Here is an 11,236-nt window from a genome sequence, read left to right as displayed (position 1 = left end):
GCCTGTGGAGAGAGGAGCGGGGATGGCCCCTGCCCCACCAGCACATCCCCTCTGGCTTTTCCTGGGCAGAGAGTGCCCAAGACAGGCACTAATTCCATATTGCCTTGAAGGAACTGGGGCAAAAGACAGTCTGAGGCTTTCCAGCTCCAGCCTGGCTCCGTTTGCTCACCAGTTTAACTGCTCCCCGCTCTGTTATTACCCAAATGAATCTCTTTTAATCCCAGCTCCCCCACAGCTCTTCTCCCTCGCTGTGTTCCAGGCTGCTGCTGGGAAGGCTGGCTGGGATGCTCTCCCCCATCCGTTGGCATCTGCTCCCACCCCGGGAGGGCAGTGGGGGCACTGGTCTCCTGCCACCAGCAGGGAGGGTGGCCAGGCTGCTGGGTGGCACCAGCAGCACCTCCACTGCCACCATTAATACATCCTGCTGCTCGGTCACTCAGCCCATGGTGGGGGAGCCACTCTGGGTGTCTGAGGGCGTTTTCCTTCCCCCCACTCAGCCTGTCACGTCTAAACTAATTGAATCGTTAATGAAACCTCCTGAAATAAGAGCAAGCGTGGTGCTGCTGCCCGCATTCCCCACCCTTTGTGTCCTGGATGCTGGCAGCCTGGCAGGGGTGAAGGAGTCTCAGCAGAACTGACCTATTTTGCTGGCCCAGGGCTCAGCAGCTGTCCCTGCCTGCAGCAGATGGGCTTGTTGGTGCCAAATCTGCATGGCCAGGGACCCGAGCCCAGGCTGCAACCCCCACCCCTGGCAGAGCTCTGGAGAGACCAACCTGCCACATAGAAACGGCTTCCTTAGCAGCAGGGGCTGTGGTTTGGGGTTGGTTTGGCTCTCAGCTATACTGGAGCAGAGCCAAGGATGCTTGGGGGGTCCTGACCCCCAGATGGGGGTGTCGGAACCCTGTGTCCCCCTCCCAGACACTCAGGGCTTTGCAGTGAGCCGGGTGGGATGCAGGGTCCTGCAAGGACATGGGGTTGTGGGGCACGTGGGGTCCTGGGAGGACATGGGAGTCCTGGGAGATGTGGGGTCCTGGTATGGGATGCAGAGTCCCGGGGGGTGCGGGGGGGACGCGGGGTCCTTCCCACTCCCCCAACCCTCCTCCCTCCACGCAGGTGGCACTGGCGGGGCGGGCCCTGCAGAGGTACCGCCTGGGGACCGACATGTCGCTCTTTGCCACCGACCAGTTCCCGGCCGAGCCCGGCACCGCCTACCCCGGGTACCCCGCGGGCAGCGGCATCGAGAGCACAGAGACCTACCAGAGCCCCCCCTTCAGCGAGACCTCCGAGGCCAACCCCAAAGGTTACCAAGTGCCAGCCTACTGAGGGGCCGGGGCTCACGGCGCCCGGGACCGGTTGATTGCAAATGTATTCAGTCCCATTTCCTTCATGTGGCAAGTCAGTGCTGGGTCCCTTACTATTAGCTAGTTGTGCAGTGAATTCTGTACGGTGGTATTGGTTCTTGTCTTACCTGTCCAAGGGTTTCCTAAAAGCAGTGTTCCCTCTAAGTCAGAAGGAAGGTAGGTAGGAAGGAAGGAAGGTTGCTACCACGTCACCGACACGTGGCAAAAGGTGAACAAATGTCCTCTCTGAGGCTTGACACTGGGCTCTGCTGAGCAGCTGGCAAAGCCCAAAATACCCTTTCCTGTTAGAAAACACAGTAGCTGAGTTGTTGTTATTTATCTCGTTCTTCCAGAGCTAACACAGAATCAGTCTTGGGTTGGTGAGGGTGGGTGGGAGGCGTCCCCCGTGCTGCTCCCACTGCAGAGCTTTGCTGTCCACGTTCCCTGGAAAGTGCCAAATTCACAAAGAAATAAGTGGGGTCTGTGTTACTTTTATATATTTACTGTACAAAAAGACAGGTGTTTCAAACCTAGCTTAGGATGCAAGTGACATGGGGGGGCACAGCAGGTTAGGGCTATGCTGAGTGTCCAAATTGCTTCTATGCTTCAACAGGGTTGAGGATGTAAAAAGTTACTGTTTGAAGCTGGAAAGCAGTTCAGCAATAGTTGGCTGCTAATTAGGACTAGACCGTGATCAGTGCAAAACAGAGTGTGTTGCAGTTCCACTTCTTCACCAGGGGGTTGGGAGAGTTTGCAGATGTACAGATTGTCTCTGGCACCGCTGAGCAGTTCCTCACACTCAAACCCAGAGCTGCCAAGATCAAAGCAGTGGGAATCTCAGCAGCTCCAAGTCCATTAGGAGCAGCGTTGAGCTGATATTTTTACACTGGGAGCAGCCACCATCTGTTGGCAGCAGAACCTCAGGGGGGAGCAGACATTTCACCTGAGGAATTCAGATGCAGAAGTGGAAAGACTCCATGGGCCGTTGAAGTCTATCACATGAGGACTCATGGCCCCATGTTTGCAAATAGTGGGAGCAGAGGGTGAGTGAAAAGCTCCCAGGGAAGAGGCTCAGCTGGGGCTTTCAGCTGCAAAACTCCTGCTTGGTAAAAACCAGCTCAATCTGCAAAACCCAATACATCCTTGTCAAGAACCTGCCTGCTTCCCCTGCCCGTCTCCCTGTGTGGCAGCTGAGCTGGGCTCTTTGTCACTGAGGACTGAGCAGAGGAGCTGAAACTTGAATTCCTGACCACCCTGGTGGCAGCTCCATCCTCGGAGACCTCCAGCATTCCAGGCTCTCTGCAGCCAGGAGCTGGGCTTTCATCTTGTTGGTTTACACTGACCAAGTTCTCCTCACCTTGTGACAAGCAATAGTTACCAGGCTGCCCCAGCTCTCCTTGTAGCAAAACCATCCTGCAGTTGTTCGGTCCTCATTAACACAGCTCACCCCTGCTGCTAAATTGCAAATAAATGCATTAATTAATGAGCAGCTCATCTCACCACGAGTGGTCACTGTCAGGGACAAAGTGTTACTTGAATCCCCTGCTTCCAAGTGACTCTTGCAGCGAGGGGTTGCCCTTGCTGGTGCTGAGCTCCTCGCACTCCCTCTGGATGTGTCTCCTTCTGGACACCTTTGCAGAAACTTTGAAGTCCAACACAATGGGGCAGGTACCCCCCAACCCCACTGCCTGCCCCCCTGCCCGTGGTGGAGGCAGGAGGAGGAGCAGCAGGACACTGCACAGCTTCATCTGAGCTGTCACTCGCTCAGCTGCTGCAAGGAGCAAGGAAGAGGGTGACCCAGGGACACCTGGGGGTGGCCCATGCCAGCAGAGCTCAGCAAGCAGTGGGACATCCTTGCATGAAGTAGACCAGGGACACCCAACCCCCAGTAGGGTACAAGCCTGATTTAATTATGTGGCCCTTTTTCTAGAGTCAGTCTTGCTGGGTTAGAAAAAAAGAAAAGGCAATGGATTTGAATGCAGGGAAGGTAGAACTGTAGCAATATTTTCCTTAGAGGGAACACTGAGATTTTAGCAGCACAAACAGTACTTGTGTTAATAATATTTTAGCAAAATTATAATCAATTTAAATGTTTAAATTGATTGTATGTGAGATAATGTTCGTTCAGTACCTTGTATTTTTTCTAACTATATAACTGTTCCAGAGTTTCCTTGTAACCGTAAAGGCCTAAAGCTCTGTCCGATGTGGGACGTGTCCCCCGGTGTAACCCTGTGCAATATTACAGCCCTGACCCTGCTCACCAAGGCCTGCCTTGCCTTTCTTTCCTGCCCACCTCCCCTGCCAGCAGAGGGACACGGAGGGGACACGCACACCCCAGCCCTGCCTGACCCTCAGAGCAGCAACGGTGACACGGGGGACAACTGCAGTGCCACGTCGGCCCCGGGGAGGCACCACTGCTCTTCTCCAGGTCTTTTTACAGCTCCCCAAAAGTCAGTGTTACCCTTTGCTGGCAGGTGGCACCGTGAGCTGTGTTCTGCTGGGCAGGAGAGGAGGAGGTGGAAGGGGCTTGCGCCCCCGAGAGGCTTCCTGGCATCAGGAAAGCAGGACAGATTGTTCCTTGATTAAGCCGGAGCTGGGAGTAACATATCCAACCTCACCAACAGGCACCTCAGAGAAGCTTAACCCTGTTCCCTCTGCCACCAAAAATGTCATTCCCAGCAGGTGGCACTGGGAAGGATGGGCTCTGGAGGCAGCCAGGCCAGCAGCCACCGCAGAACGGCTTGTCCAGGCAATAACCATGAGTTCCTGTTCCTGGTTGCCCGCAGAGGCTATGCCAGCCAGGCAGGAGGGGACCAGCTGTCACCAACGCCCAGGACAGACACACACACACACGCCCTGGCAAGAGGGTTTGCCCACCTGAACAAAAAACATTGCCTGGTTTGTTAGTGAGGCTGTTGCCGAGTGCTCGTGGGGCTCCTGGCCGTCCGTGAGGCTCCGTGGAATTCAGATGTGCTCGTGGGCTGGGCAGGGTGCTGCCCTCAGCCCAGTGGGTGCTGCCACCTCCTTCCCCTCATAGGGAATCCTGTCTTTGCAAGCCCACCAACCCCCCCTTGCCCTCAGTGCCAGCAGTGCCCATGCCAGGCTGTTGTAGCCCCTCAGTGTGCTGTGCCTTGTCAGGCAGACTGGGGTGCACTGGGATGGACTGGAAAGAGACACAACCTGCAGGTGTATGGTTAGAGAATTAGATCCATCAATGTTGTAACTGTGGGATATTCCTTGAGGTTCAAGTATTCCTGACATCCTCCTTTCTACTTCTTTCTCCCTCTTGTTTTCTCCCTGTGCATCCCCCCGTGGTGCAGCAGCACCAGCAGCTTTCCCTCTGCCCCCCCAGCCCACGTCCCACGCCAGGACTGTGCTGTGAGGTTGTGCTATGCCAGCCCCTGCCCCACGCCAGCCTCACAAGCTGCTGAATAAACCCCCCCCATTCTCCCAGAAGTGGCAGAAGCCCAGGAGCTCGTGGAGGGCCGGGCCATGGCAGCCTGACCAAAGCTGCTGTGTAGTGTTAGCCCTGAATTTGGGTGTAAAGAACAGAGTTCAAACAATCCTGGACCTTCCCTAGAGATGTGTTTGGCCCCCTCATCTTGCTCCAGGAGGCTCTGCTGCCACACATAGATACTTCTCAGCACTGGAGTTAGCCACGATGGGTTTTGCATATTTATTTTAAGCATATTAAAAGATTAGATAGAATTGGATTTTTACCCCCAGTATTTTAAGCCATTTCTAGCAAGGTGGGAGTTTTGCTTAACTGATACTTGGGGACAAGATCTCCCCCCATGAGGTGCTTCTGTATCTCAGGCAGAGCCTCCCCTGAAGTTGCCTCTACAAGCAGTTGGGGTTTCACTGGCTGGCCTGCCTGGTCATTCTGTGGGGGGAGTTTCCCCTCAGCCTGTAGTTCAGCAGTAGGTGACAACCAGGGCATTGCACTTCAACTTCTGTTGAGCAGCGTGACAGGGTGATTCCTGCCTTCCTCTTCCCTGGTCCTGCTGCTGCAGCTGTGAGGGCAGCAAAACAAACCCATGGTCATTGTCTGGTCATTACTTCTGTGGGATCAGTATTTCTCCCTATAAAAGCTGCTCTGTGGATGTGCAGACTCCCTTTCAGCCATTGTTCTCCTGAAGAGTGGTGAGGAGAGTGGATGGGTCCAGCTCCCAGTCCTGCTTTATTCCCAGTCCTTTCCTAGGTCACCTGGTGGAGCCATGTGTGGCAGAAGACCCTCTCCCCCCCCAACCAGTGAGGCTCAGAACCAGCCTTCACTGTATCAACTTGAAGCCCGAGCTCAGCTGTGTTTTGTTGCAATATGCATTTAAACCTCAGATTCTCTCAGAGTTTGAACATCAAACTGATACCAAATGTGGTTTGCAGATCTCCCTTTCTTTGCAGATACCTCTGTCTGAGCAGGCCGCTTCAACGACTTGCAGCTGTCACTCATCTTCTGTGCATTGTAGTATAGAGTGGACTGTGTATGGAAATAAGTTTAAAATGTTTACAACTTTTGTATATATTATATATATGAAAATATCTTTTGAGAGAACAACCTGTGCTGATGTATTTTCAGTGTCCGTGTACCAACTGCAACTTATTTTCAATAAAGAGTTAAAAACGAACAGAAAGGGCCTGGGGGGGAGGGGGGCAAAGGTGGTGACACTTTATTGAACCAGGTGAGCACAAGGAAGAAGGAAACTGCATCATCAGCCCTGGAGGAAACACCCAGCAGGCAGGGACTGCTGGGAACTGCCACCAGAGGAATTGGGAACAGAGGGAAGACTGAGGGTTCTCCTGAAGAGAACACATTTTGGTTTCCCTGGACTTGAGAAAGCAGAGGCAGGAAGGGCTGAGCCCAGGGCACTGACAGGCCCTGGGCAGCTGCAGGCAGGGGTGGGGGCACCTGCCCTGCTCCCCAGGAACACAAACTCATGCATTTCATGGACAGCCACGCAGGGAAGGGATCCTCCCCCAGCCCCTGGGCTGAGCACAGCATGCTCAGGTATTCCAACCAGTCTCAGTTACACAGAAAAGGAAACCAAAAGCACTCTGCAGCCTGGCAGCAAGCACAAAGGAGGGTAAGGCAAGGAGCAGCTCTTCAGCAACACTCTGAGCTCAACTTCCTAGAAATGATGCAGTGTTCTTTCACTAAAAATTACATACATTAATTTCACTTCAAGGCCCTGTAGAGCAGCCCAGGCTGCTGCTCTTTGGAGCTACCACCTGAAACAGCAGAGGCATGAGGAAGATGACAGTCCTGAAATCAAGTGATGTGAAGAAGTGTGCTTTAGGGGGCTGTAAGGCCTTGAGGTCACCAGTGACCCTGCAGTGCTAGAAAAGGACTCTCTTTAAAGAACATGTCACAGCAAAGGTCAGAGGTGGCTGCAAATCCCATGTTCAACTCATTGCACAGACCAGTCCAGCTCTTCAAGTAGGAGGATGGATTCAGATCTCAGACAGGAATTCTCTTTGCTCTAGAAGCAGCCCCATGGCTACAGCCACACAGCTGGGACAGCCACACACACCCCTGAGCAGCAGCTTTCCCCTCCCTGGGGAAGTACCCCTGGCTGCTGAGATCCCCCTGGGCACAGAAACAGCACACACAAAAAAACCCAGAATATTCTTAGGGAAGCCAGTTTTGCTTCCATTCATTTCAGTGATTCACAATCTTCCCCCAGGCCCCCCAGAAAAGAAAAACTCCCCAAACCAGCTGCTTATTCCCCTCTTGTGTCCCCTGTCAGTCTGCAGATCAGAAAGCATTTCCTCAGCCACTGCAGGGTGCAGGAGCAGGGTGCAGGAGCAGGGTGCCCCCTGCCTGCCCTGCCCACCCAGCCCCACTCCTCTCCAGCATTTGGGAAGCTCAGACTTTGGGTGTTAATTAGTCCAGTGACCCCTTGGCATTATGACCAGCCCTGGGAGGACTCTCTAACAAACAGCCCACTACCCAACCCGCCCCACTCTACGCTGCCAAACCACATCCCAAAAAGTGCATATTCATAGAGAGAGAGACTTTTATTGGTCTTCAGGAAAGCTAACTGATGATTCTGCTGATTGCTTGGAGGGAAGGGAACTCCTCGTCCTCGATATGCAAAGCTTTATGGGTGACAATGTCCTGCTGGGTTAGCACTTGCTTACACGTGGGACAGATGCAGCAGTCGAGATCAGAGCTGGAGTCCATCTGCCAAACATTCTTTTTGTTCTTTTTGGGTTTGTTTGAGCTTTGTTTCTCTTTGATTCTGAAATCGTTGTGAGCAGAAAGCAGTTCCTGTTGCTTGACTGTGTCTGGCAGCAACACCAACAACTCGTTGAAGATCTTCTTGAAGTTCTCTCCTAGCAGCTCTCGGCAGCTTTTGTAATACTGTGCTGCAGAAATCAGCCCCTGCAGGGCAAGGGGAGTTGCAATAATGAGAAAAAAAAATACAGATGTAAAAATAAAATCTCACTGGGATTCATTTTCCCAAAGAGGAAAGTTTGGGGAATTCAAAGATTCTTGCCCACTCACCTGCCTGAATTGCCCAGAATGAGTCTTAAATTTGTTGAACTTGGACTCATCACTTTGAAGGAATTCTTTAATGGATTGGATCAGCTGGATGTTCCTCTGCTGGAAGTTTTCAGGTATCAAGTAGGATCCGTGACAGGGTTTTGGCCTGCGTTGGAAAAGACCAGAAGTGACTCTCTCATTGTCCCACGTCACACCAAGATGCTGCTGGGTGTCTGTCCTGTGGCTGCTCTCCTCCATGGGATGCAGTCCCTCTCACCCCCCAGCACACGTGGAGTCACCACAGGCAGCACAGCTGTCCTGCTGGGGCAATGAAACATCCTGTGGGATTTACTGTATCAGATTCCAGATTTACCTGGAGGGAGTCTTTAAAATACCAGTTTAACACACCTGCCTGGCCATTTTGCAGCCAAGGTTCACTAAAAAGATGTGAGCAGCCAAGCCCACATCACGAATGAAACTGAATGATTAATTCAGACATCTATATTAACTTGCAGAAATTTTCCCCTCCCCTTTTCCCATAGACTCCTCTCTCCAGCCCAGAAGGGCCCCAACCAGAGACCAGCTACTGAGAAGGTCAGAGCAATGAAAGCACTTAGGGGTCACCAAGGAAACCAGGCTTCAGCACCTTGCTTCTGGGACTCAGACAGAATCAATGGAAATATTATGTTCAAGCTGCAGACTTCCAAATAAAACTAGGAAAGACCAAAGGCTGAGCCACCACACAGGTTTTCACTTCCTCAGGCTTGCAATCATCCAACACTTGTGCTTTCTTTTGCACAGCTCTCCTGAGATCTGGCCAAGATGGGCACAGGACTCCCCAGGGGAATCACTACAGGGTTGGCCTCTGCAGCAGCACCTGCTTTACAATGATCCCCTCAGAGCATTTTCCATGCCCTGTGAAGCCTACATGACACAACTGAGATGTGATGTGCAAAGTAATTCCAACCCAAGGACTTCTACTTACTCTTTCAAAGATGTAGTGACAGGTTCAGAGAGAGTGGTGGATGGAATAACAGCAAAACCTGGAGGGGGTTTACTAACAGGCACCGACAGTCCAGGAGGCGGAGGAGGATTCTTTAATAGCACCACAGTGTTAAAGCCTAAGTGGAGGCAGAGAATGGGTAGGAGGTCAGAGCACAGATCTGTGGCACCCACACACCACCCTCCAAAATTAACACCAGTGCTCTGACATACTCTCCAGAAGCACTAAGGAGGAGGAGTCAAGCAGTGCAGGCATCACTAGATGGGAAAAAAAATTAACAATGGTTGCCTGAACAGTCAGATCAAGAACCACTTTGGAGGGGCTGATGTTCCTCTGCAGAGAAAGCACTTTAACTGTTAATTTACTTTTTCAATAGAAAGTGTTTAAAAAAACCAACAACCTCAAACCTAGGCTGAAAAACCAGTTTCAGGTTATTAAAGCAAACAGAATTCAGAGGTCACAGCAGCACCAGGCATCGCGTGTTCTGGCACACTCCACCAAGCAGTGTCTGCAGAGCAGCATGGAACAAACCAGCTCTGCAAGCACCTCCTGATGTGATTCCCCTTTCATTAAAAGCCCTGCAAGTCACATTTGTTGCCACGTTACCCCAGTTACTGGCCCTGCTAAAAGCAAGGGCATTAAATCTGCAAACAGAACAAAAGCAACCAAGCGCTAAGTGACAAGTATCAGCAGGTCATGGCCAGAGTGATTCCCTGTGCCCCCAGGAGCTTCCAAACCAGATCTAAAGCACAAAAGCACAGGTCTGTGTCAGGCACAGCACAGGTGTGTGCCAGTCATGACTCAGCAAAAAAGCAGTGACAGGTTAAGACCAGCTGCTCAGCTATGAGCCACCCTGGAGAGCAGCTGCATGAAGCAGGGGCATCCCAACACTGCCACCGCTTCCAGTGGCTTCCACAGAGGACTTCCAAGCTCATCCATGTCGCTCCAACTGTCTTTTCTAACCTCAAACCTAACCCAATGCACAGGGACAGAACTGCTCCCCCCACCACAACCAGGAGGAGCAGTTTACACACCTCAGTCATGCCGGCCCTGCGGCGCTTACCTGGTGGCGGGGGCATCCGAGCTGATCCTGAGCTCCCAAGGGCTGGGAAGTCTTCCTGAGGTAAAGGGCATTTGTTAGTCACTGTGGGCTTTTTAAGGCCAGGGGGCTCTTTGGGTGTGCTGCAGATGGCTGAGGGCTTTTCTGAGTGGCCATTGGTGACAGCTGTGGCTCTGTCAGGGGCGTGAAAAGAAGAGGACACGTTTGGTGCCTGCTCCGCTTCTGGCGGCTTGTCCGTCGATGACCTGGGTAACGGTGTCTCCTGGGGCAGGTGTGGGGAGGATGGTCTCTGCTTCTCAACCCCCATCTTCTTTTTCTTGCCCACTTTTGTAAAAGTTTGTGAGGTAGAAGCTGCCAGCAAGGACGACACATCGAACATGGTTGGTGTGCTTCTGATCTCCTGGGTTGTCAAGCCACTACCGTCTTCATCGTCTGAATGAGAGAGTTTATTGCTCTTCTTACTCCCCTTGGAGCTGTTCAAGGATGATTTTTTGGCCATCTGGTGGACACAGGGGCTGCTAATGGCTTTGACCACATTTTTACTGGAACCATTGTTCCACGCAGATGTGATGTTAGTCACTGTTTTATTGTTTGGCCTCATCTTGGACACCAGAGCTGGAAAATCCTCCTCCTGGAAAGCTGTTTTCTTTGCAGTCACCATGTATGTCAAAGCCATCCCAGAAGAGATGGTGGGTGCTGCAGAGGACGACAAGCTTGGGAAATCTTCTTCCTTCAGCTTAACTGCTGCTAGCTGGGCAGAGCTATGAGGAAGGAAAAGGACACCCCATGACAATAGTGCTGCCAGGGGAGAACAACCCCAGCCAGCAGGATCAACTCCATGCCTGGCTGTGGCCTTCAGACTGTCAGGGTGGGGTGACTGAGCTCACTAATGGGGTACAAAGGCACCCAAGGCTGGTCACCTGGAGTGAGGCTCCTCACAGAGGCCACACTCACCTCACTGTGCTAACAGCACCATCTGGGTGCCCCTCACTTGACCAGAGCTGCACATACAGCCCCATCTGAGCTGCCACATCCTTTACAGACACCACCATGTGCAGCTCCTTCAAGACAAGCTACTGATTTAAAAATGGCTGGAATGGAAAGTATCAAGATTTCCCCTGAAACTGCACCATCAGAAGCTCAAGCAACAAACTGAAGTGACAACCAACATGGGTGGTGCAAGTGACCAGCAGCTCAGAGGGGCCAGAGCAGGGGGAGGCACTTGTGGTTCAAGTGACCTGTAAAATTATTCTCTCCAGAAATGAGGAACATGAGGAAGTTCCCACACCTGCTTCCCCATGGCTGCAGCCCTGCAGACACTCACCCTTGTAGAGGTCCTGCTGCTGAAA

At 52.4% G+C, this 11,236-nt stretch overlaps 2 protein-coding genes across 2 annotated transcripts in view; one reads left to right on the top strand and one right to left on the bottom strand.

Annotated features, from left to right (window-relative positions):
* SYNGR3 (synaptogyrin 3) overlaps positions 1–1,323 on the top strand; it is an 18,154-nt gene extending 16,831 nt beyond the window's left edge. The window contains exon 5 of the mRNA XM_009994737.1: positions 1,114–1,323. Coding sequence (XP_009993039.1) covers positions 1,114–1,323 — 210 coding nt within the window. The remainder of the gene's footprint in view (positions 1–1,113) is intronic.
* A 6,030-nt stretch (positions 1,324–7,353) lies between these two features.
* The window catches only part of ZNF598 (zinc finger protein 598), a gene marked incomplete at its 5' end in the record, with an annotated part of 10,096 nt that continues 6,213 nt past the window's right edge, over positions 7,354–11,236 (bottom strand). Inside the window, 5 exon segments of the mRNA XM_009994724.1 lie at positions 7,354–7,722; positions 7,846–7,990; positions 8,810–8,945; positions 9,891–10,648; positions 11,212–11,236. The exon segment at positions 11,212–11,236 is cut by the window's right edge and continues 19 nt beyond it. Coding sequence (XP_009993026.1) covers positions 7,375–7,722; positions 7,846–7,990; positions 8,810–8,945; positions 9,891–10,648; positions 11,212–11,236 — 1,412 coding nt within the window.

The sequence above is a fragment of the Chaetura pelagica genome, unplaced genomic scaffold (assembly GCF_000747805.2).
Source record: "Chaetura pelagica isolate M959 unplaced genomic scaffold, ChaPel_1.0 scaffold1820, whole genome shotgun sequence".
Classification (NCBI taxonomy): domain Eukaryota; kingdom Metazoa; phylum Chordata; class Aves; order Apodiformes; family Apodidae; genus Chaetura; species Chaetura pelagica.
Note: the sequence above shows the minus strand (reverse complement) of the source record. Positions and strands in the feature narration are given on the sequence as shown.